The following is a 27272-nucleotide window of genomic DNA, read 5'->3' on the forward strand; positions in this document are numbered from 1 at the left end:
GTATCATACTTTTCCTGTGTTCCCAGCGATATGTGGACAATGACCTTGCGCTTAGCCAAATAGAGGGCAGAATAGAGCGTATTTGGGTATGGCAGGATATGAAGTCCACCTTGCCCTCTACACAATGTGGAATAAGACGTTGAGACTGGTGTCTGGTCACCAAGGCCCTTATAGTCCTCCTCTAAGCCCAGGCAGGCGTCTCTTCTATTCCCACCATTATCAGTGGCTGAGCTGGGCCTTGTTGGTATTTTAGAGCCCCAGTCTCTGATGCAAGAAAATGGCATAAAAGACCCCAGTAACCTGCTCCAGTGCAGTGTCCTTTGTGAAGCTATGTATGGACAGTGTTCATCAGCCAGTAGGAAGCATCAGCCCTGACAACCCATCATTTAGGGTGTTTATGCTCCAGGTAACCCTTTGTATCCTAGATCACCTGTATACCTATATCACAGGATTCTACTCTGGTAGGAGAGGAAATGTCTCTGGGGGCTGTGGATTAACACTAGGCACTGGACCACTCGACCTGCCAGCCCTCTCCTGGAGTGAATGTGACTGGATACCAGGCTCACAACATCCCAGCACCTGCTCCTGCCCAGGAGGACTGTCCCTCATGGTCCCAATTCTCCCACACTCAGGAAGAAGTGCTAGAGTTGTGCAGGGAACTAGCTCACAGTGGTGGCCAGGCCAGGGTGAATGTGCACTGGGCTTCCTGGTGTCGCTCAGTGCTTGGAGGACAGGCCTGGGAAGACCTCCCCTGGGTACATTACTATTTCTGAGCAACTTATTGCCAGTTCAGATATGACCTCCTCTGATTTTCTTTCTGTCTTTGTTGGCCTGGTAGCCAGCACTTCGAAGACCTCCTCTGTGCTCCTAGGTCTCTGTAGTAGCCTCATGGCCAGCCCCGGAAAGACCTGCTGTAGGATGCCCTCCCAAAACTTACTAGGTGATGGTGGGTTCATCATGGCCAGGTCTGGGAAGATCTCCTCTGGAAAGACCTCTCCAGGGATCTTAGGTGTTGGTGGCTACCTGGGCAACTTATTGAGACCCTGTCTTAAAAAACAAAAAGGGCTGAAGATGTTGCTCAATAGTAGGGCATTTGCCTAGCCCCTGTGAGACCCTAGATTCCATCCCCAGCACCAACAAAACAAAACACACACACCAAACAAACAGAAGCAATGAAGCAATATTGACAAATACATTAGAAAACTAAACTGGCTGAAAGAAAAATATTCTTTTATAATTATTTTAATTTTCTCTGTTTCTGGGTTTCATGGTCTCTTCTTTTTTTCACAAATTTAAAGGTATACACAATACAATTTGGTGTAAACTTTCTGGTCAGTCATGTCAACCTCATAGACTAAAAACAACTTGCAAAGGGCTGGAAATGTGGCTCAGGGGTAGAGTGCTTGCCCAGCATGTGTGAAGCCCTAGTTTTGGTCCCCAGCACTGCCAAGAATATGATTTTAATTTGCATTTCTCTTATTATGAAAGAAACTATTTGTCTCATGTGTTTAAAAATAATTTCTATCTCATTTTCCCTGAGCTGGTTTTGCCTTTTACCCGTTTCTTGACATTGCTGATGATTTTGTCATGTTCTCAGTCTGCCCTTTTGTTGACTTGGAAAAGATATGCAAAATGGGTAGTCAAATGTATAGGATTTGAAAATGATATCCCTTTTGTGTGTTTTTGAAACTTTCATGAGTAGGGTGAATACATGCAACACCGTGACCCCTACGTGATTTGAACACGCAACCTGATCTGGAGTCAGATGCGCTACCCTTGCGCCACGGGGTCACAGGAGTTGATCTACTTTTGATCCCTTAAGATTCTTTCATCCTTCAGCTCCTAGCTGCTGTTTTGCGCAGTTCCTCTGCTTTTGGCGTAAGTATCAAATGAAACAGAAAGGGAGCGAAGGGTCGGGGTGGAGCTCTATTGTGCGGAACCATCGAGACGCCCGGAGCGAAGCCGGACGCCCGGTCCCTCCCCAACCCGTGGGATCTAGCGCTGCAGCCTCCGCTCTGACAGCATGCTTCAGGGAGGGTCACGAGGCCGAGGGGACTGAACGGGCAGGGCCTCCGCAGTCTCAAAGGCGTCCAGGATGTGTCTCAAGGGCCGCAAATCAGGCGCAGAGTTGAGGATCCGCTATCCTGGTGAGGCCAGGCGGCTTGAGACTTCGCAGCCCGCTCCGCGCGGGGAAGCAGGACTGGGGGACGCCCGCGCTCCCGGGAGCTCTGTTCTCTGCAAAAGTGATGAAAGAGGGGAAACTTATGCTGAGGTTATACTTGTCAGTGACTTTGTAACTTAGCATAAAACCAGAATGCCCTGAGCCTCTCCCCCACACTATAAAATTTAAATTCATTTTTGAAAATTTGGACATTATAGAAAAGTTTAATAAAATGTATAAATGCAACCAACAATCCTACATCCTCTGTGAACATTTTAATGTGTTTCTTTCCAGCTTTATTTCCCTCCAGGTATACGTGTCCACCTATGTTTGTGAAATCTTTTTTTTTTTAATTGTGTAGTGCAGTTACAGAAAAACAGCAAAAACAAAAATGTAGTGAATCATTCATTATAAAGTGAGCAGGCTTGGTCCCTCTAGCTAGGGGAAGAAACAGACCTTGCCAGCAGCCCAAAGCCTCCAGGTGTCAGTTGCAGCTGCTTTCCTGTTTCAAAGACAACCACTCTCACCCTTATAATCACCTCTTTTCTTTTCTTTTCTTTATAGTGTTGTCGTCCGAAAGGACAGCCACAAACACCCTGGTTCTGTCTGATGTGTGTATTACCTTAATGTACTAGATGCTACCACCCATCTCCTTTTCCCTCACACCATCCCTTCCCACAACCCGAGAGAACATGTCCCCCGCTCAGTGCCCCGGTGAAGTGCAGAGTGTAGGTCTCCTTCCCGGTGACCGGAACCTAGGTCACTTAGCTAACCATGTGGATCAGCCACCAGGGAGGCCATCATAGTACCTGAGAGAGAACCGGGGTGGGGTGGGGTGGGGGCAGGAAAGGCCCAGGCCCAGCCCTCCTGCTCCATAACTCAGTTTCTCAGCAAAGCATCCCATGCTGTCCACTGTAAACTGGACAGATGGATGCAGGTCTGGCCATCCTGCCTCAATGCTCTCTCTACAGGTCTGTGGCCCCTGCTCCCACTCAGGGAAGCTACTGACAAGCAGGCCAGTGTGGTACAGAGCCCACATTGAACATGTTGCAGTCAGGTGCAATTCTCAGGTGAACAGCAGGACCCATGACATGGAGGTGTATGCAACATCTGGGGCTCATGGATGTTGCTGGAAAGTCATACCAGGCTCAGTGGCTGAAAGACTTCTATGCTCAGGAATAAACCAAGGAAGGTCATTCTTGCAAGTTCTATTCAAAACAGTACTGGAAATTCTAGCCAGAGAAATTTTTTTAAAAAAATTCTTTTATTGGTACATTTTAGGTATAAAATACGTTTACATTTATGATTGGGTGCTTGTACCCGTACATGATGTATCTTGGTTCTTATTTTTTTCCCATTACCTGTGAGCCCTTCACCCCCTCCACCCCTCCCTATTTACATAGATTTTGTTTCCATTTTTTTTCTTTTCTCATAATTTTTCCTTTCTCTTCTTTCCTTTCCCCTTCCCCTCCCACTTCGGACTTTTTCTTCCTATTTCAAATTATCAATTATTCATTTTAATCCTTATTTACACTTTCAGTTTCTCACACTTGAGAAACTATTTAGTTTTGACACGGGTGTCCTATTTACTTCACTTAAGAGTATCGCCTCAATGTGCATCCACTTAGCTATAAGTGTCTCTAATTTCTCATTTTTTATGGCTGAGTAGTACTCCATTTTATAAAGAAATCACATTTTTTTTTTATACAGTCTCCAGTTGATGGGCATTTGGGCTGTTTCCAAGTTTTAGGTATTTCAAACTGTGCTGCTATGAACATGGGCACACATATATCACTGTGGTATGATTCTTTTAATTCTTTGGGGAAGATCCCCAGCAGTGGAATAGCAGGGTCAAATGGGACTTCCAGTCCTAGTTCTTTGAGGTATCTCCATACTGATTTCCACAGTGGTTGCACCAGTCTACACTCCCACCAGCAGTGGAACAGGGTTCCTCTTTCCCTATAGCCCTGCCAGCATTTGTTATTGGTTGAGTTCATGATAGCAGCCATTCTTTCTGGAGTGAAGTGGAATCTCAGCACTGTTTTCATTTGCATCTCTCGAATGACCAGTGATGTTGAACATTTTTTCATGTATTTATTTGCTATTTCTACTTCTTTGTCTGAGAAATGTCTGTTCATTTCAGATGCCCATTTTTGGATTGGGTCTTTAAATTTGGGAGGTCTGATCTTTCTAAGTTCTTTATAGATTCGAGATAGTAGACCTTTGTCTGAAGAAGAACAGGTGAAGACTTTTTCCCACATTGTGGGTTGTCTCTTCACACTGCTGGTGGTTTCTCTTGCTGTGCAGAAGCCTTTTAATAAGAAGAGATCCCACTTGTTGATTGTTTGTGCTAGTTCACGGGCAGCTGAGGTTTTGTTCATAAAATCTTTTCCTACACCGATGTCTTCAAGGGTTCTACCTAACCTCTGTTCCAACTGGTTCAGAGTTTCTATTTTAATATTTAGATCTTTAATCCATTTTGATTTTAGTTTAGTGCATGGTGAGAGATATAGGTCTAGTTTTAATCTTTGGCAAGTTGAAGCCCAATTTTTCCAGCACCATTTATTAAAGAGGCTATCTTTCCTCCAGTGAGAGTGTTTGGCTCCTTTGTCAAAGATGAGATGGCTGAGTGTGTCTGGCATTGTTTCTGCATCTTCTAATCTGTTCCACTGGTCTTCAGGTCTGTTTCTTTGCCAGTACCATGCTGTTTTTATCACAGTAGCTTTGTAGTATAGTTGCAGGTTGGGGATTGTGATACCCCCTGCCTGTCTCTGTTACCTAGAATTGCTCTTGCTATTCTGGGTCTCTTCTTGTTCCAAATGAATTTTTGGATTGTTTCCTCATGGTCCAAGAAGTATGCTGCTGGGAACTCAATTGGAATTGCATTAAATCTATATAGCAGTTTTGGAAGTATGGCCATTTTCACTATATTAATCCTTCCTACCCAGGAGCAAGGGATGTCTGTCCATTTTCTGATATCATCTTCATTCTCTCTTTTCAGAGTGCCATAGTTTTCAGAGAAGAGGTCTTTGATTTCTTTTGTTAGGTTGATTCTTAGGTATTTCAGTTTTTTAGATGCTATTGTGAAAGGAATTATTTGCCCTGTTTCTCTCTCAGTGAGTCTGTCATTTGTGTAGAGGAAAGCTATTGACTTTTGTGTGTTGACCTTGTAACCAGCTACTTGACTGAATTTGGTTTTTAAGTCTAGAAGACTTTTGGTGGAGTTCTTGGGGTCTTCTATATAGAGTATCATGTCATCTGCAAATAATAACAGTTTGACTTCTTCATTTCCTATCTTTATTCCTTTTATTTCTTTCTCTTGTCTAATTGCCGTGGCTACTGTTTCCAGAACTATATTGAACAAGAGTGGTGATAGTGGACATCCTTGTCTTGTTCCTGATTTGAGTGTGAAGGATTTCAGTTTTTGACCATTTAGTATGATATTGGGTGTTGGTTTTTCATAGATGTCTTTTATCAGATTGAGGTAGAGACCATCTATTCCAATTTTTTGTAGGGTTTTTATCATAAATGCATGCTGGATTTTGTCAAATGCTTTTTCTGCATCTATTGAGATGATCATGTTTTTTGTCCCTGGCTCTATTGATATAGTGTATTACATTGATTGATTTGCATATGTTGAACCATCCCTGCATCCCTGGGATGAATCCCACTTGATCAGGGTGTGTGATCTTCTTGATGATCTTCTGCATTCTGTTTGCCAGTATCATATTAAAGATTTTTGCATCTATGTTCATTAGTGAGATTGGCCTATAGTTCTCTTTTGCAGTTGGGTCTTTCTCTGCTTTGGGGATCAAAGTGATGCTTGCTTCCAGGAATGATTTTGGGAGTACTGCTTCCCTTTCAATTTCATTGAAGAGTTTAAACAATAGTGGCAGCAGTTCCTCTCTAAATGTCTTATAGAATTCAGCGGTGAAGCCAGCAGGACCAGGGCTTTTCCTGGTTGGTAAGTTTTTAATTACATTTTCAATTTCATTGGTTGATATTTGGTTGTTTAGAATTTTTAGGTCTTCTTCGTTCAACTTTGCTAATTCATATGTATCTAGGAATCTGTCCATTTCTTCTGTGTTGTCCATCTTATTGGCATGTAGGTTCTGGAAATAGGTATTGATGATCCTCTGGATTTCTGCTGGGTCTGTTGTAATTTCACCCTTTTCATTCCTAATTGCATGGATTTGGGCCTTTTCTTTCCTTTTTCTGACAAGGTTGGCTAAAGGTTTGTCAATTTGGTTGATTCTTTTGAAGAACCAACTCTTGGCTTCATTGATTTTTTGTATTGTTCTCTTAGTCTCCATTGCATTGATTTCTCCTCTCATCTTTATAATTTCCTCCCTTGTATGAGCTTTGAGGTTGTCCTGCTCTTCTTTTTCTAGAAGCTTGAGATGCAGCATCAGGTTGTTTAATTGGGCTCGTTCTGTTTTCCTAATATGCGTATTGACTGCTATGAATTTCCCTCATAAGACTGCTTTCATTGTGTCCCTTAGATTCCGATATGTTGTATTGTCATTGTCATTTAATTGAAGGAACTGTCTGATTTCTTCTTTAATTTCCTCTGTGACCCATTGGTTATTCAGAAGTGTGTTGTTCAATTTCCACATGTTTATGAAATTTTTTTAGTTTCTTTTGCTATGGATCTCCAATTTCATCGCACTATGGTCTGATAATATACAGGGGATAACTTCAATTCCTTTGCACTTACTTAAACATGTTGTATGTGTGAGTATGTGGTCTATTTTGGAGAATGACCCATGTGCAGCTGAGAAGAATGTGTATTCTGATTTTGTGGGGTGGAAGACTCTGTAAACATTTTAAGTTCACTTGTTCAAGAGTTCGATTGAGTTCTTGTATTTCATTACTTATTTTTAGTCTAGTTGATCTATCTATTTGTGACAGTGGGGTGTTGAGGTACCCTACTACAATTGTATTAGTGCATATATGACTTTTCATGTCCGTTAGTATTTGTTTTATATGGTTGGGTGCACTAGTGTTTGGTGCATAGATATTTATGATTGCCATCTCTTCCTCTTGGATTCTTTCCTTTACAAGGATGTAGTGTCCTTCTTTGTCTCTCTTAATCAGTGTTGGTTTGAAATCTACTTGATCTGCCAAGAGGATAGCTACTCCTGCTTTTTTTCGGGTTCCTGTCTCATGGAGTATTGTTTTCCACCCTTTAACTTTCAGTCTATGAATTTCCTTTTGAATTAAGTGTGTTTCTTGTATGCGGCATATTGTTGGATTTTGCTTCTTGACCCATTCTGCCAGTCTATTTCTTTTGATTGGTGAATTGAGACCATTAACGTTGATGGTTATAACTGAAACATATTGACTTGCCATTGCCATGACTTTTTGTTTTTGTTGGGTTCTCCCCCTTTCCATTTAATTTCTTGTCATGCCAGATGGGTTCATTCTGCTTTGCTTCCTGGGGTTGTGATCCTCAATGTCTGTTCCTAGGATATTGTGTAAAATTCTTTGGAGTGCTGGTTTGGTATTCACGAAGTTCCTAAGGTGCTCTTTGTCATGAAAGTATCTTATTTCTCCATCCATTTTGAAAGATAGTTTTGTAGGGTACATCAATCTGGGTTGGAGGATGTTTTCTTTTAGGGCTTGGAATATGTCACTGCAAGCTCTTCTTGCCTTGATGGTTTGTGTTGAGAAGTCTGCTGTGATTCTGATGGGCTTTTCTTTGTATGTGATTTGTTTCTTTTCTCTGACTGCTTGGAGAACTCTGTTCTTCTGTTGTGTTACTGGAATCTTAACAATTATATGCCTATGTGTAGATTTTTTTTGATCAAGGCTATTTGGAGTCCTATATGCCTCACTTATCTGTATATCAAGCTCTTTTCCCCTGCTTGGGAAGTTTTCTGCCATTATTTCTGTGAAGAGATTTTTTTTGTCATCTGCACTCTCTCCTGTTTCTTCATTGACTCCAATCAGTCTTATGTTATTCTTCTTTGCATCATCTAGCAGCTGCTGGATTGATTTCTCATGTTCCCTTATAATTTTGAAGCAATTTTTCTTTTCCTGGTCACTAATTGCAATCTTATCTTCTATATCTGAAATTCTGTCCTCACATTGGCTCATTCTGCTGTGTAGACTTTCAGTGGAGTTTTTCATGTCCTGGAAATCTATTTGCATCTGTTTTATGGATTCCATTTGTTTCTTATGTTGGGATTCCATCATGTTCCTGAGCTCCTCTCTAGACTTATTAATCATGTCTTGCACTAGGGGCACAATTTCTCCTGTTATCTGAGAAATTACTTCTGATTTCATTTTTTCCAGATCCCCTTTTGTTGCCAGTTCAGTGGGTCCAGGTGGTTGAGTATCAGAATGGTCCATCTCATTTCTCTTTGTGGTTGCTGTAGGTGATCTGGAAGTCTGGTTTTGAGACTTATTTACGTGTTTTCTCATTTCAACTGGGGCGGGGAGCTGTTAGCACCTGCATGGATTACCTCCTCTGAGCTGGGAGAGGTGGGACAGGGGCCGGGAGCAGTGGTAGGGATGGTGACCCAAAAGCCCTTTCCTGTGGGCAGGGAGCAGCGGGAGGGATGGTGGCCGGGAAGCCCCTTCCTCTGGACCAGGAGCAGTGGGATGGTGGCTCAGAAGCCCCTCCCTCTATGCTGGGAGTGGTGGGAGGGATGGTGGCCTGGGAGCCCCTTCCTCTGGGCCAGGAGCAGCGGGACAGAAGGTGGCCCAAAAGCCCTTTCCTTTGGCCTGGGAGCAGCGGGAGGGATGGTGACCGGGAAGTCCCTTCCTCTGGACCAGGAGCAGTGGGACGACGGCTCAGAAGCCCCTACCTCTGGGCCTGGAACAGTGGGACTCAGTACCTTGGTCTGGTGGTCTGGTGTCCTCTGCGTCTTTGTAGTGTGGAACCAGGTGGCTGCCTGTCTGCAGCCAGGGGCTTCGGTGTCTTCCGCGTGACTCAGGACCTTGGTAGGGCGTGCACAGACCTTCCTGTGTGCAGCGGGATGATTCGGCGTGTGTTCGGTGCGACTGGGGACCTTGGTAGGGCATGGGCAGACCTGCCTGTCTGCAGCCAAGCTGGTTGTTCTTATCTGCCTATATTAACATGTCTTCTTTGCTGTTTGACTCAACTAGTGGGGAAGAATTGACATTTATGAGTGGTGAAGCGCTGAGCCAGATTTTATGCAAATTTACCTCTCATTTCTCAGACATTTATGGAACATGTGCCCTGTGACCATGAAGAGAATCCCACAGGACATATCCCTTTCTGCACAGAGGTCACATTTCAGTGAGCAGAGGCAGAGAGATGTGGGTCAAACTTCACTGAAGAAGGCAGAGGTGGTGACGTTCAAGTTCTCCCTCCAAGGAATCTTCTGTCATCCCCTCAGGGTTGTCTGGACAGGACTGCCATATTAGGGTTAGGCAGTGAGGGACAAAAGACTGGATCTCAAACTCTGTTACCCATTTGTCTTCCCCCAGGGTTGTCTCATGCCTCCTTTGCTCCTGGCTGGATGTGCACACCCAGGTGGACCTCCCAGTGTACTGTCCTCTGACCCCACAGTAGCACTGAGAGCCAGCACTAAGAACAACTTCTTCACAAGCCCAGACCTGGGGTTCCTGGTCGCTCCATGGCAAGTGTCATCTCCTGTCCTCCACCTGTGGCCGGCTTCCATTCCCTCGCATTTTTCCCTCCCTTGCTGTTGCACTGATGGTTGTATTTATTAATACCCACATGTCCCAGTTTTATGTAAATATATTAACTTTAAATGTAATTTCAGAAAGTTTTTTGTAACAATCAGGTCAGTGGCATTCCCAGTGCTGTGCAAATTCTACAACTGTCCAGTACCAGAACATTTTCCTCAGTTCTGTACCCCATAAGCAGCTTTTACCCTGATGCTAGTTACTGGTCTTCACTCATATTTCTATCCCTGTGATTTACCTATTCTGGATGTTTTCACTTCAGTGCAATCAGATTTCTTATTGGCCATATAATACTGGAGGGGAATGGTTCATTTTAGTTTTGGTTAGGAGAAAAAGACAGTCCACAGTTTATAGGTAAAAATATATGCCCTGTTTTGTTCCATATTTTCATCCTGTTGGTGTTGGAACTGCTATTCCATGACTCCTATGACTAAAGTCACAAGGAATTAGCAGAACCTTCCTGCAAGCAAAAGAAAAACAAGTAAAAGTTACACAGACAAACCACAACCAGAAAAGTGTTCCTTAGAATCTATACTATCTTGGAGGGTCCATATTCCAAGGGTACAATGAATATGCAGAAATCCATTTGTTTGGTGGGACAAGACACACTTCTGTAATGCAAAAGGGAATCACCACCTACGGCCAGCAAAGGTCCAAGATGATCAATCTGCAGTGACACTCAAAGGCACATATTACTGGAATGCCACCTGTCCTTTTTTTTTTTTTTTGGTACCGGGGATCGAACTCAGGTCCTTGTGCTTCCGCAGCAGGTGGTGAAACCACTGAGCTAAGTCCCCGGCCCCCACCTGTCCTTTTGAGATTAGTTTAAGTCTGAGGTGAGAACATGGAAGGTGGAAGCCCCGGCAGGTCCTCTGGAAGATATGGTCATGGATACTCTTCTCTCAGAGACCTCTGGGATGGGCTGATCTGACTTCTAAACATGTGTCCCTTTACCTTACAGAGCTAAGGTTAGGGATTCATCTCAAGCACATTAATTCATGTAATTCAAGCACATTAAAACAAAATCATGATCACAATAGTTGCAAAAAAATGTATCTAATGAAATTCACCACCTGCCCATAACAAAGTTCAGAACGCTAAGATCTTAGGGAACTTCCAAAACATGGTCAACCTCATCTAATATTTGTCTGACATTACACCTATGGTAAAATGTTTAGCTTTCCTTTTGATTCTGAGAAAAAGGCAAAGATATCTATCTCTGCTTCTGGAGGTCCTAGCAATGCAAGGAAGAAAAGATACTATAAAGATTACAAAGGAAGAAGTGGATTTTACTTCATCAAAGATAACATACTGTGTATATAGGAAGAATGAATAAATTTATAATTAAATGAATTTATCACGATCATCACATATCAGCTTTAAAAAATCTACTATATATACACATATAAACATAAATACAAAAATATGAGCTGTATTTATATTGTGGCAACAGTGTGAAAATGAAATCATAACATAAAATATAAAAAGTATCAAATACAAAGGCTAACATTTCTACAACTGAAAATTAGCAACACAGAAAAAAACCCAAAAGACTCATATTGCACAAATACAAACACTATTGAAATTTAAAATCTATACAAGTGAAAAGGTGTAGCATGGGTTGGGTGTTTCAATATTGTTAAGATGTCCATTATTTCAAATTTAATGTATGTACTTGGTGTAATACTAGTTAAAATCATTTTTTGGAAGTGGGATACTTGAAAAAAATCATTAAAAAATGGATACACAGATGTCAATGACCTAGAAGGGCAGTGACAATTTTGAACAAGGAAAAAACTAGAAAGCATATACTACCAGTTTTTATTAAGAACATTTGGTATCGCTGCAATAATAAACAGAACAATGGAAGATGTTACTTCAGAAGAACTTCCATATGTATAATACTTTATTATAAATGTTTCACTATAACCTAAAGGTAAGAGAAGGCAATATTTTCAATGGAAGATGTTGAATGAACTATATATTTATATGAAAAATACCAATTTTGATCTCTACCCCAAACAACATATAAAAATTATTTCCAGAGAGATCATAGAACATAAAAATAAAAACAGTAGATATGTACATGGAAGAAAACATGGGAAAATATCTTTATGACCTTGAGTCAGGAATAGATTTCTTAAACTGGAGTGCCAATAAGTTTTTGAAAAGAAAAATTATTCTTCAAAATAAAGAACTTCTGGAGAAAGGGCATCATTTAGAGAGTGAAAAACCATGCTGTAGCTGTGGAGATGCTATTTGTATACAAGCATGTAAAGATACTTTGAATCCAGAATGAGGTATCCAACAAACAGAAAGCCAGAGCTCCCATAAAAAACATGGCCCAAATTCTTGGACAGGTATTTGTCAAGAAAGAATATTCAAAAAGCCCACAAGCACTTAAAAGGGGCTGAACATCATTAGTTACTTAAGAAATGCAAATCAGACCCATAATGAGACACCAAGAGACACTAGAATTAGGCTGTTGTATCACCCAAGTGGTACTATGTTAAAGGCTTGGTCCCCAAAATGGTGCTATTGGGCAGTGGTGGAACCTTTGGGAGGACCTTAGGTCATTAGGAGCATGTCCATAGAAGGGACCATGGACTCTTTTTCTCTTCTTCCCTGCCCTGCTTCATGATGTAAGTTTGTTCCACCAAGGACTCTCACCATAATGTGTGCCTTTCCATGTGCCCAAAGTAACAAGGTCAATTGATCACCGACTGGAACCTCCAATCTTTGAGCCAATATAAATCTTTTCTCTATGTAAGTTCATTATTTCAGGTATTTTTTTGAACAGCAACAGGAACCTGAGTAGCACACTGACTTTGTCACCTTAACAACTTTGCTAAAACTGCTCAAGTCAAGGTGGCCTATGTCAACCCTATCCCTAACTCAATGAATACTTCGATATTACGTTATTAGAACTTGTGTACTATGTTCCCTGCTTTGAAATGCTTTGCTGCTAAGGCAGGGTTGGGAAGCAAGGTTGGTATTTCAGGGTCTGACATTCAAACTTTTCAGTTTAAAAGCTGTATATTAACTGTATCCAAAGAAGATAATTCTCACTATAAATTCAACCAGAAATGGTCACTTTTAACCACAAAGTGAAATTAATCTTTCATAATGGGCAACAGTTCATATCATATCATCCAATAACCCCATTGTACTAAATACTTCTGGCACTATCAGAGGGGTATTTGGTCTTTCTTTACCCTCCAATGAAGGATAGCCACCATGTCTTGATCTATTTGGCTTTCAGGTTCAATTTGTGAGAGCCTTCCAACATCAGGGCCACAGCCTCTGGGTTCTCATTTTGACTCCAGACCTCTCCAAGCATTCCCCCACCTTCCAGACCTTATAGACTTAGGGACTCTTGTCATTTCTTCTCTACTTCATCATGTAATGTTCTGCGGCTGTACAAAGACACATCTGATAGCATGCCTCCTTTTGTCATCCTGACCTTTCCTTTCCTGCCACGTTGAAATTGACAAATACTTTTGACGTTTGTGGTCTTCTAGTCTCAAAACTTGGACACAAATTCCAGATATTAGAGACATACATTTCAACTGGAATTTCCATTCCCACCTGCAGATGAAGTGTGGGTTGGGAGGAATGAGGCGCTGAGTTATTATTTTGGAATCTTTTCAATATCAAAACCAATTCTCTTGCTCTGAGATCCATGCACACCTTTTCTGGATCAATGTAAACCCGGTACCTAAAGTCAATCCTGGAAAATAGTAGGTGTTCAATAAATTAGCTTCACAAGAAAAAATTTTTCCTTTTTACATAAATATGACATGCACACTGCAAAGAAAAGCACAGAAAAGCCCAACAGTATCTGATCATCTACCAACTCTGAAATAACTATTACTAACTTTTGGAGATCATTTTTTCATTTATCTCTCTCAAATAGTCACATAAATACATAATATTAGTTTTATATACATGCTACATTTACAGTTTTCCATTTTGAAAATCTTTTTCATCTAACCCCATGTTTTCTTTTCTTGTTCCTCTCAAGGTAACCAATATCAACAGCCTGGTGTAGATTCTTCCATATTTGTTTTCATGCACATTTAATCACAGAAACACACACATACATAATAAACATAACACTTTAACAAAAATGAAATCTTGTATATATATATATGTTATAAAGTAATAATTTATCAAAATACTTTAACAAAATCTTCAAGTCAATTAGTATGATATAACTCATTTTTAAAATTCTCAGGCTGTTCTAAAATACTGTTATAACAATTTATCTAAGCATTTCCCTATTAATTGACACTAACTTTGCTTGTATTCCCCACATATAAAAACAATAATTCAACAAAAATGTTTATTTATCTGTTTTTTTTGCATTGACAATATTTTTATTTTATGACATTTTTATTTTATGAGAATGCTGGGTCAAACAACATTTAAGATAATGTATATTGCTGGATTGCTTGTGGAAAAATGAGTTACATAATCCTTAAGTTTAGAGTACATGGTTTAATTTCTTTCAACTCACATGAAAGTCTGATCTCATTAGTAGTCTAAATTTACATCTTCCTGAGTAATATTTAGGTCCAAAATTTTTGATAGGTTAATGGCCATTTAGAGTATCTCTTTTGTGAAGAGCCAGTCAGCCCAGATGAATTAAAGACCTAAAATTAAAAAATAATCAAAACTACATATATATTAATCCTAGAGATCAAGGATATATCTTTTAATTAAAAAAGTAAATCAACGACCTAAAAAGATGTACTTTAGTGTAAAAATTTGAATGTTGTGACTAATACATAAAAAAGTATAGACATGGTAGAGTAAGGAAAAAATTTGTTATATATATATATGATAAAGGCTTGATGTAAAACATAAAAGTACCTTTAGATTTGTAAGAAAAGGTGGACAAATAAAACATTGCCAAATATATGCATAGGCAATTAACTTTAGATAATGTTGAATGAGCAAAGCATGAAATCCAGATGAAAGTTTTCATTTGTGCATTGTATTTCTCTAGTGTGAATTATCCTGTATTTTCTAAACATAACTGCTTTTCCACATTCATTATATTTATAGTGTCTTTTAAATGTGTATTTTTCAGTGAATTTCTACTGAAGATCTTCCTATATTAATAAAACCTAGTTTCTAGCAGTCTTCTTATGGAGTTGACACCTGGACGAATGACTTATTGTTCTCTATACTAACTGAGCATCTCTCTGATGTATTCTTTGATGTACAGTAAGGCTTGAGCTACTCCTGAAGGCTTTCCCACATTCATTACATTTATAGGGTTTTTCTCCAGTATGCATCCTCAGATGTACAGTGAAGTCTGAGTTAGTCCTGAAGGCTTTTCCACATTCTTCACATTTATATGGCCTCTCCCCAGTATGGATTCTCTGATGTAGAGTTAGCTGTGATAGAGTAATACAACCTTTCCCACATTCCTTACAGGTATAGGGCTTTTCTCCAGTATGTGTTCTCCAATGCACGGTGAGGTATGAACCCCTCCTGAAGGCTTTTCCACAGACATCACACTTATAGGGCTTTTCTCCACTATGGATTTTCTGATGTTCTGTGACATGCACCATCTGGCTAAATGCTTTCCCACAGTCATTACATTTGAATGGTTTCTCTCCAGTATGTGTTCGCTGGTGGGTATTGAAGCCTGAGTTACTTGTAAAAACCTTCCCACACTCGTTACACTTGTAAGGTTTCTCTCCCGTGTGCCTTCTTTGATGAACAGTGAGCTGTGATGTATTAGTGAAAGCTTTCTCACATTCATTACATTTATATGGTTTTTCTCCAGTATGGGTCCGTTGATGAACAATAAGGTATGACTTAGTCCTGAAGGACTTCCCACAATCATAACATGTATAGGGTTTCACTCCAGTATGAATTTTCTGATGCTCCTTGAGATTTACCATTTTAGTGAATGCTCTCTCACAATCAGTGCACTTATATGGTTTCTCCCCAGTATGGATCCTCTGATGCACAGTTAAGTGGGATTTTATTCTGAAGGATTCCCCACATTCATTACATAGATAAGGTTTCTCTTCAGTATGAATACGCTGATGTATGATTAAAGATGAAGAACGCATGAAGGCTTTTCCGCATTCATTACATTTATAGGGTTTCTCTCCTGTATGCATTCTGTGGTGTACAGTAAGGCATGAATAATTAATAAATGCTTTTCCACATTCATTACATTTATAAGGTTTCTCTCCTGTATGAATTCTCTGATGTTCTGTGAAATTTGCTATGCGGTTGAATGCTTTCCCACATTCATTACATACATAGGGTTTTTCTCCTGTATGAGTTCTGACATGTACAATAAGGCTTGAATTACTTCTATAGGCTTTCCCACATTCATTACATCTAAAGGGTTTCTCTCCAGTATGAATTCTCTGATGAACATTAAAAATTGTGGTATTCTTGAAAGATTTCCCACACTCGTGGCATTTGTATGGTTTCTCTTCAGTATGGGTCTTCTGATGTACACTAAGATATGACTTATTTCTAAAGGATTTTCCACAATCATTACATTTGTAAGGTTTCTCACCATTGTGAGTCTCCTGATGTCTTGAAAGTTTTGATTTATCACTAAAAGCTTTTCCACATTTACTACATTTATAGGGTTTCTCTCCAGTTTGAATTCTCTGGTGTTGATTAAGACGGGCACATTGACTAAAAGATTTTCCACAGACATTGCACTGATAAGGTTTTTCCTTAGTATGAATTCTCTGATGTACCATAAGTGATGAAGAAGCAATGAAGGCTTTTCCACATTCATTACATTTATAGGGTTTTTCTCCTGTGTGAATTTTCTTATGCTGACTAAGATATGAAGGCTGGCTGAATGTTTTCCCACATTCATTACATTCATATGGTTTTTCTTTAGTGTGAGTTCTCTGATGTTGAATGAATAATGACCTATAACGAAAGGCCTTTTGACATGTACTACATTTATATGGTTTTTCTTCATTATTAGATTTTTTTCCCAAAGTAAGTTCTGAGATCTGTCTTAGGGTTTTGCTACCTTCTGTATTTTTATAAATTATCTTCCCCAAATGGTCATCTGCAATCAAATCTAAGTTCTCTGTGAAACTTTCCTCATGTATTTGGCATTTTCCATGGGACTCTTCTGTAATAATTCCTGGTTCTGTAGGAGGAGATCCAAATCTGAAGCCTTTTTGACCAGTGGGAGTTTTCCTGTGTGTTACCAGTCTTTGATTCAAATGACTCTCCTGACTGTTTTGCCATCTAAAAATCCTGTCACTCCACTTCCATAATCCTCCCATTGTGGAGTCCCATAGACCATTTTCTCTGAGTTTCTCTACTGTAATCTCCTGTGATAAACCTTCAAAAATATCCTCTGTTAGCACAGCATTCTTGGTTGCAGGTTTGGTCTCCAAGTCTAGAAGGAAAAAAGAGAAAAATCAAGTAACTCTTAAAATGGAGAAAGCTCAGAAAACATGATAATACAAATGAAAAATGAATATTTAGTTTTAACTGCTTGCCAGCCGACCTTGTTTTCTAGGTAGGATTAAGGGACAGTGGTTGAGCAAAGAACAAAAGTGGCAAATTTAATGAGATTTTTTTCTATTAAAAAATCATTGAAAACCCACTTTGCATTCTAAGCCTCTCCAATATTTTTTTCTTCTCCTTAGCTTTAGCACCAACCTCTACAGAATGCTTTCTTTATAAGTTGGCACTAGTCCTTTCTTCTCATTTATTTCACAAATCATATATATATCTGTCTCACACTTTCTTTCTATTTGTTCTTACTCTTGCTTTTGGTGTCAAGGCTCTCTCAAAATTCCCTGGCATAGTAGTTCCCTGGCAAAGTAGTTTATTAAGGTCTGTTTATACATTCTTTGTTTTTTTGGCAGTACTGAGGATTAAACCCAGGACTTTTGCACTGAGCTATATCCCTAGCACTTTATTCTTTTATTTTGAGACAGTGTCTCACTAAGTTGCTCAGATTGGGCTGGAATTTGCAATTCTTCTGCCTCAGCTTCTTAGAGTGCTGTGACTATAGCCATGAACCACCACTCCCAACTTTTATATACCTTTTAATAAAACTTTATGGAGAAAGACAATGATTTTCAAAAAGTGAATTGAACAAATTAGTCAAAAACTTATAGGAAGTTACTGACCTTTCAAATAGTGGTAATTCTCCTAAGGTATGGCAATGTTTTTATGGGTCCTAAGAGCATTTCTGAAGATTTTCCAATAATTCATTAAAAAATTCTAGTGTAAGGTATGGTCTTATGACTTGTTTGTACAGGCAATTTACTATTTTTTAAAATTACATCACTTTTGAAACTTTTAATTAATTTTCAGGCAATTATGCCTGAATATTTAAAAACAAGTTGGATCAAAACCTTTTTTAGTAGAATGATTTTTATGACTCTATAACCTGCATTTAAGAGCTAGGCATGGTAATTCCAGCATGCAGGAGGCTGAGGCAGGAGGATCACCAAGAGTTCAAGGCCAGCCTGGGCTACATAAAGAAAACCAGTCTCAACAAACAAATATATATATATGAAAACTTCCATTTAAGCAATAAAATTTGTCTGTTATTACTTTTATAAAGTCTAAATGAACATTGTTATGATGTTATTTTTAATCTTTAGTTTCTTGTATATTTCAATTATTTTAACTACTTTGAGGATACTTTTTGTTGTCCTCAGACATTATATTGCCAATATCTGTCAGAAAATTTTGCTGCCAGAATAAAAACTAAAGAAAACACATCTGTAACACCAATTTGGGATGCAAGAACTAATTAATTTAAAATGTCAAAAGGAAATGCATTTGGAAAGCAGATACATTTGGAATAAAATGTTATAAAATTCTAAAAGCTTAGGGTGCAGAAATATCACTATTATGTTAATTAGCAATTAGAAATTTTCTTTAATAAATGTATTTGCAGAGGCTTCATTAATACATGTAAGCTAATTTCTCATCTTCCTTGAAAGTGAAATATCACTCCCAAAGACAAAGAACAAAACACAGAAAAATAATCTTTCATATGTGAGAGAATTGCACTTTTGTGATATTAGAATGGGTAATTTGGACTAACATTATTACTGAGAATAATTAGAGAAGGGTTGGACAAAATATAGAAACAAAGCCTGTTTGAAAGCATCTGCAAGCTAAGAAGGCCTAAAAAATTACAAGAAGAATGAAATCCAAAAAGAGATCCTGGTATTTGATGCTCTTTCCCATACAGATATATCTTAATTGTCTAAGAAGTGGCTAAGAGACTAAATAGGTAAGCCAAACTTTCAATGGACTCAAGGGCCAGACAGTGAATTTCTGTCCACCAAAGTGGAAAACACTGGAACTTCTAGAGTTTGGCTGGAACTTCTAAATATAGAATGATTAAGAAACACACCAACTTCTTTAAGGAATAAGATCTTGCACATTTAAATTTCCAATTTAATTAAGATGACTGAGAAATATTAGAGACCCTAGTCTAGCAGCCCACCAAAAGAAAACATTAATCCTCTATGGAGAAAACTACATAATCCCAAACCTTAAATTGTTTCGATAGGTTTCATAGTCAAGAGTTGACAAGAAAAAATAACAGACATAACAAGGAGAAAAATGAGAAAAGAAAAAAAATCAGGAATATAGAACAAAAAGATCTAAAATGAATTCAGATAACTGATATCTCAGACATAACTTTAAAATAACCATGATAAGTATATTTAAGACAATAAGATAAGAATTAACAATTTCATCAAAAAATTAGGAGTATAAAATAAGAACCAAATGGAAACTCTAGAATTGAAAACTAAATTAAGAATTCATATATGGGCTAAGAGTGTTCTGGAAATCTCAGAAAGAAATACACGGACACTCAGAATTCGGGTAAAATAATAAAATTTCTACTTGCAAGCGGGCGGGACTGCCAGAAACCAGTCTGGTTAGTATCCATGCAACCCTTTGTTCAGCGTTTCCCTTTTTATATCCTTTTTAGCCATTATCTCATCCCTAGTGGTCTTTGATGTGTAAATACAATTCCAGTTCCTATTTACAAGTCACAGACACAAGATAGGCACATATACATTGTAAATTCACCCTGGCGTTGCAACTGTTAGATTAATGAAGTTACTGGTTAAAGAGTCAGATTATCTTCACCTTAAACATGGAGAGTTATGAGAAAAGCAAATCTTAAAAGAACACATTACTTATTTTGCTTCTACAACTACCTTAATATTCAATCTATTAAGTTATCTAAAACTTTTCCCTATCAAGAGCACAGTAGATAATAGCATATAAGAAAGTTAACAGAATGCAGGTCAGTGGAAAATATTCATATCAAAGCAAAGAAAGTTGAAAACACATTGAAAAAGCCTAATGGGCACACAAAATAAAATGAAAATGTGTACAACAGATGTAATCAGAGTTCTGGGAAGCTAGGAAGAGAAGTAAGTGAAAATGACAAGTTAAAGAAATAATGCCTGAAAAACTTCCAAAATGGATTAAAAAATCAAGTTGCAAATTTTAGAAGCAAAACTGCAAGTATGAGAAATTAAAAGAACACATTAAAGCACATAGTAAAATTGCAGAACCAAATTAAAAGTAGTCACAGAGAAAAGAAGATTTTCTTGAAGGAGTAACGATTAGATTAGAGGTTGTAAACTACAGCCCAATCTAATCCATCATCTATTTTTGAATAGCCAGTAAGGTAAGAATAATTTTTTACATTTTTACATGATTAAAATATATCAAAAAATATATTGCTACCTGTCAAAATTACAGAGTTCAATTTAATTGTCCGTAGATAAAATTTTAGTGGTATACAACTACATGCAGTGGTTAATGCATTATCTATGGATGCTTTTGTGCTACAATAGCAGAGCAGAATAGTTGCAACAAATACTTTATAACCCCACTCTATAATTTAGATCTTGAATGTCCTCCAAAGACCCATCTGTTGAAGCCTTAGTTTCTAGCCTAACATTTCAAGCTGGGAGGTGGTGGAAATTTAGGAGCTGGGGCCTACAGGAAGGAAGTTAGATCACTGAATGCATGTGATGTCTTACAAAATTTGGCATATAAAGTATTAAAATACATAAACTTCAAAAAATATATTGACATTAAATGGGATAATCTGGCTCTATGTTCCCTGTATATTTTGTAAAAAGGGAAAAACCTATACTAGAGTGTCAAATAAAAGAAGGATGCTTTAGTTTCAGGGTTAATCACTACATAGATAATTAAAAATTATATAATTAAAACTGATTAGAAGGGGTAAAAAGAATAAAATATGAGGGCCAGGGATTTAGCTCAATGGTGCTGCGCCTGCTTGGCAAGTATAAGGTCCTGAGTTTAGTTCCTGGTACCAAAAAAAAAAAAAGCCAAGGATAAAATATGATAAATCTAAAAAAAGGCATAAATGGGAAGAAAACACACACAGAACAAGCAAAGCATTTTCACAGTTGGATGGCAGAGTTAAACATTATGAAAAGTATTATGTACAAATGGACAAAATACTCCAAAAGACATGAATTGTCAGGCTGGTTAAAAACAATGAACAATATGTCTCTTAAAAAAGATACATAAAATATAAGGATATATAAAAAGTAAAAAATAAGCAGATTAAAGGTATACCATATCAATAATAATCAGAAGACGTTTAATATTAATATCAGGCATAAAAGACATAAAGGCAAAAACAATTAATAATGACAAAAGATCCAATTTACCAAAAAGATATATAGTTCTAACTTTGTATTTAACTAATCATACAGATTCAAAATATATAAAGCAAAAATCAGATAAACTAAAACATTTTAAGTCTCATTGAGACTTAAAAAGTCTCAATAGCTGATAGAATAAGCTGTAAGTACATAGATCTTGGCAACATTCTTAACAAACTTGATGTCTTGAAATATCTAGACCACTGTATCCAAGATCTATAAGTGTTTTTTCTAAGTGCACAGAATGTTTGTAAAAATTGACCATGTGGCAAATAAATCAAGTTTAAGAAATTTTCATACTAAAATCATATAGAGCATATCCTTTGACCATATGAGAACTAAAGTCAAGATACTAGAAAATTGCCACATAGCACAAAATTTTAAAAATAACTTGAAAATAACCAGACATCAAATTGTCAATGACATCAAAATACTCTGAAGGGCCGGGGATTTAGCTTAGTGGTTTTGCCGCCTGCTGCACAAACACAAGGACCTGAGTTTGATCCCCGATACCAAAAAAAAAAAAGAAAAACAAAAAATACTTTGAACTCAGAAATTATGAAGATGCTGTATAAAAAAAAGTGTCATATAGTTCTAATAGCCCTACATTATTAGAAAAAGAGTGACTTAAAATCAATAAATTATTACTATACAATTTAAATTATTTAGCAAAAATCTGCAAATTAAATCCTAAGAATGGAAAAATAATGAAATAAAATAGAAAGTAATGAAACAAACTGAAGGCCCAAGAAGGATAAACAGAATGGTTCTTTAAATGCCAGATAAGATTGATAAACCCTTGAAAGACCAATTAAGATTAAAGAAAGAGGACACAAGAAGTTCACTACTGAGAATGCAAAGACAGATTTCACTTCTATATAAAAGATCAATATAAATTTTTTTTGTTCTTTTTGAGATAGGGTCTCACTATTCTATACAGATATTTAAAAGATAAACAGAGGATAGACAGCATGCTAATAAATCTAAATTTTAGATTAACTGGACTAATTCCTAAACAAAATTTGGTATGCTGAAATAAAAACAAGTACTAAAAATAGTTCTACAAGTACTATGAGCCATAATTAAATACTTTCTACAATAAAAGCTTCAGGCCAAGATTAATTCAATGTACCTTGTGAATCCTATATGCCATAAAACACAGAATCTCCCTTTCACAACTCTTCTCTTTCTCACTATAACTTGATAACCTTGTCTCACATTTTAGAGAAATGGAAGTTATCATGACAGAATTCCCTGACCTTCCCACAAACTGCCTGCCCTACATCTGTATCCGCTTTTTCCATCTTGGCAAGCGTTAGAACACAGGAGCTGACTTCTCTGTTTATCAAAGCTAAATGCCTTCCTTTTCAGTCTAGATTTTGTCACCTTAAACCTTCTCAAACACCTTACTCCTTCAGTGGCATCATATTTGTCTTGCCACACCAACTTCTCCCTCTCCATTGAAGTGTTCCTTTTAGCACTGAAACATGTCTTAGAACTTTGTCTCAAAAACAAAACAAGAAAAAAACCACACACACCAAAAAAAACAAGAGTGCTTTTCTTTACTCCATATTTTCCAGTAGGCACTGCCCCATTTTTCTCTCCCTCTTCAAAAGGGAGAAAAAAAATCTCTACAGGACCCATCTAAAATTATCTCCATGTTTACCTTTCACGTGCTCATTTTTTTGTTTGTTTCTTTTTGGTACTGGGGATTAAGCCCAGGGCCTCATGTATACTAGGCAAATACTCTACCACTGAGCTACACCCTCAGCTCTTTTCAAAATTTTTTATTTTGATACAGGGTCTTACTAAGTTGTTGTCCACCCTGGTCTCAAACTTGTGATCTTCCTGCTTCAACTTTCTGAGAAGTTGGAATTGTACATGTAGGCGCCAGAAATGGCCATTGCTTTAAGTATAAATACTATTTGATATTTAAAAAGACTATATCCAATGAATATGTGAAGTATGGATGGCATTATAATAAAATGAACTCTCCAATGAACTAAGATCCATTTATTTCTTTCCATCTCCACCACAATCATCCCTAATCAAAATTAGTATCATCTCCTGCCTAGGCTGTTACAACCTCCTCTTAACTTATTGCCTGTTTTAAGCCCTTAAATTCCATCTTCATAAACAGGGTTACTTTCTAAAAATTCTTTTTTTTTTTTTTTTTTGTACCAGGGATCAAACTTGGGTCCTTGCGCTTGTGAGGCAAGTGGTGGAACCACTGAGCTAAATTACCCACAACTTTCTAAAAATTCTTAACTAAAACCTTTCCATGTTTTTGTACTCAGCTCATGTGGACTCCAAACTCCTTACCATCATCTACTAAACCCTGCATGTTTCTGTCCACCCCTCTAATCTCATTCAATACAGGTCTCTCTACACTTATGCTTCAGTCTCACATGCTTCTTTTTGATTTCTAGAACATATTACAATCTTTGCCCTATCAAGTCCTTGAGGCTTTGCTGTTCCCCTTGCCTGGAATTCTCTTCTCTTCCCCTGGCTGGCTTCTCTGACATCTCAGGTCAACTTTAATGTCATCTCCTCCAAGGCTTCCCCCAACCACCTCATATGGAGAAGGTATCTTCATCAGCTTCACCATTACTCTTTCATATCTTCCCATTTATCTCATAGCTAAAAGGCATTACAATCATTGTTTAGTTTTTATTTACTTATTAATGATCTGTTTGTTGAAATTAAACCTTCATGAGTACAGGCACCTGTTACATCTTACTCACTGCTGTTGCCCTAGTACCTAACCCAGTTCACAGCATATAGTTACATAATAAATACTGATTAGGTAAATGAACATTGCATTTTGATTTTCAATTGGTTTCCTTTCTGTATCCTCAATTAGTTAAGTACCTGAATGTGAGGAAGAGGGTCCTCCATAGTCCTGCAGCAGTCTTGTAGGTGAAGAATGTCAAATCAAAAGTAAACAGATTTCACTCAAAATTAATTAGTGGTGAAGCTTAAGAAATTATTTTCAGAGAAATAAATGTCAAATAATGGTGAAACAAATGAGAAAAATATAAAGTTAAATGGAAAGAACTACAAGGGTATGTTATGAGTGCTTGACTAAGGAAGAAATGAAGAACTTCTGTAAAAATTATGTGCCCCAATTTTGCTTCTACCTTGCCAATCCTATCCTAGTTGTGTCATTTTATTGCCAGACTATTTTGGTTTGGGCCTATGTTTCAAAGTTTAATGGACAGATGAAGAGTAAGCATATCTGCCCTTGTTCCCCACCTTAGGGAGAAAGTATTTTATCTTCTCCATTCATATAAGGCGTTTTTGCTGGAAGTATGGAGTATATGTCTTTGATCTGTTGAGAAGGTTCTGTTCTACTTCTAGTCTCCTGATAGCTTTTACCATGAACAGCTGTAGAATTTAGTCCAATACTTTTTCTCCAACTAGTGACAGGATCATATGGCTTTTTCCTTTCCTCTGTTAAAATGATGACTTTTGGGGGTGGATCTTCCAATGCTGAACCAACACTGCCATCCCTACAATAAAACCACTTTCTATATCCTGCCAGATCTGACTTCTAATAGTTTGTTTTGTTAAATAAATTTCTATCTATGTTCATACTTTTTTCTTCTATTATCTTTATCCAGTTTTAGGATTAGCACAATGTTGATTTTCTATAATGAGGGGAGAAGTGTTCCTTTCTTTTTTCTGATTTAAATGTTTGATATAATTTATCAGTTAAAATGTATATGAGCCTGTTGTTGTCACATAGGTAGGTTTTCAAGATAGGAATATACTTTCTTTAATAGGTGTATTCAAATTTTATGTTTCCTCCAGAGTTAGTTTCATTAATCTGTCTTCCAAGGTACTTCTTAAAAGTTGTCAAATTTATTTCAAAACAGATTTTTGAAATATGCTTTCTATATCCTTTTAAATTCTGTAAAATCTGTGGTAATGTCTCCTAGATCTTGATATTATAATTTAAAAAATGTATAATTGATCTTGTGTAATAGGATGTAAAGGTCTAAAGAATCAGGGGAATGGGAGGGGTAGGGGAAAGGAAAGAAGGGAAAAGAAAAAATATGAGAAAAGAAAAAAATGGAAACAGAATCTTTGCATATAGGGAACGGTGGAGGAGGTGAAAGGAGGGCAGGGGAAGGGGAAAAAAATAAGAACCAAGATACATCATGTAAAGGTACAAGATCCCAATGATGTATGTAAATGTATTTTATACCTAAAATGTACCAATAAACTTAATGGGGGAAGAAAAAAATTGTATGCCCAAGAAAGTCAAGTCAGATAGGACACAGAGCCAAAGGTGGAGGAAAAAGATTGGGGAAAGGAGACACAGTGACAGGGATGGGCAGAGAGAGAGGAATGGGGAGGGGGATGTGTTCTTTGGGGCAGCTTTGGACAAATACTATCAAAAATACTTCATATATTCTGTTGAGTGTCTCACCATGACTTATTATTTGAAAGAAGCACCATTTTTATGGTTTTGGTTAACTTACCTGGGTAGGGGGTTCTTGAAATTTTTCTCACCACTGTCCATGGTCCTTTTCCATTCTCCAAATGAGATATCATATCTGGTTTGGAAACTGCAAGCCCTGTTCAGAGAAAAATAAATAGAACTTAATTGAAGTTACAAGCAAAAACTATTACCAAATTCAATTCCAGCTCTTAATCTGCATAGGGCAGTCATTACAGGAAGTTTTAGAGCTACACTGTCCAATATGATTGCCAACAGGCACATGTGACTATTTAAAGCTGAAGTGAAAATAATTAAAATTAAGTAAAATTTAAAATTCACTTCTTCAGATGGACTAGTAAATTTCAAGTGCTCAAAAGCTGTAAGTGGCTAGCACTTGTTATACTGGAAAACACAGGTATATACTGGACATCCCTATTATAACAGAATGTTCTGTTATCCAGTGATGTCCTAGAGCATTACAAAGCATCTCAAGGGAGCTCAGCAGAATGATCCTAATTTGGGGAGCTCATGAAAATAATCTAAGTTCAGAAAAAAAATGAACACGTTTCTTTCTTTCTTTTTTCTAGATGCAGTGATAACAATTTCCATTTATGGAAGGAATCAGAAGAAACTTTGGTCCTAAATCTGTGGCACTTTCAACAATCTCTGATTCCAAAAAAACATGGTTCCTACTACATAATGAGCACAGCATTTAGTTAAGAGGAAGTGTACAACTTTCAACAATGTGCTCTAATTTTGAGAAACTGTGAATGCCTCAAATCTAAACCAAGTTCATTAAAGTACTTCTGAGGCTCTAGTCTATATCCTTGCAAATGTAGTCAAATGGGCAAATGGGCAAATCCATCAACAGAAAAAATAAATTATCCTCACCTAGGGAGGCCAGATTCCTGTAATTCTCCAGCATCACATCCTTGTGCAGTTTCCTCTGTGTAGGGTCCATTAACCTCCATTCCTCCAACGTGAAGTCTATAGCCACATCCTTAAATGTCACTGATTCCTAAAATAAATATAGTGCAATCACTGAGACTGTGTACAATTAGACTTGTTAGGTAGACAGGAAACACAAAACTAGGGAAGAACTGCAGAAAACAGAATCACTAAATGATTATAAAGGTCAACTTGGCTGGGCGTTGTGGGGCACACCTGTAATCTCAACACCAGCACTTGGGAGGCTGAGGCAGGGTGATCGCAGTAAGTTCAAGGCCAGCCTAGACTATCTAGTGAGTTCAAGGTCAGTCTAGAATACATAGTGAGA

The 27272-nt window shown here is 37.7% G+C and overlaps 1 protein-coding gene across 5 annotated transcripts in view; it reads right to left on the minus strand.

Annotated features, from left to right (window-relative positions):
* Positions 1-1226: 1226 nt before the first annotated feature.
* Positions 1227-27272, minus strand: part of Znf624 (zinc finger protein 624) — a 36983-nt gene continuing 10937 nt past the window's right edge. For 2 of the 5 annotated variants that reach the window (XM_021248971.2, XM_087204381.1), the window contains 3 exons: positions 26888-27014; positions 26037-26132; positions 10320-17249 (listed from right to left, as the gene is read on the minus strand). In XM_021248971.2, the coding sequence (XP_021104630.2) occupies positions 15031-17249; positions 26037-26132; positions 26888-27014 (2442 nt within the window). In that variant the 3' untranslated portion in view covers positions 10320-15030. The other 3 variants (XR_002391215.2, XR_015448586.1, XM_021248972.2) reach the window with 3 other exon arrangements.

This window comes from Heterocephalus glaber, unplaced genomic scaffold, assembly GCF_053883595.1.
Source record: "Heterocephalus glaber isolate CG9 unplaced genomic scaffold, H.glaber_assembly_v1.0 deba00000474, whole genome shotgun sequence".
Classification (NCBI taxonomy): Eukaryota; Metazoa; Chordata; class Mammalia; order Rodentia; family Bathyergidae; genus Heterocephalus; species Heterocephalus glaber.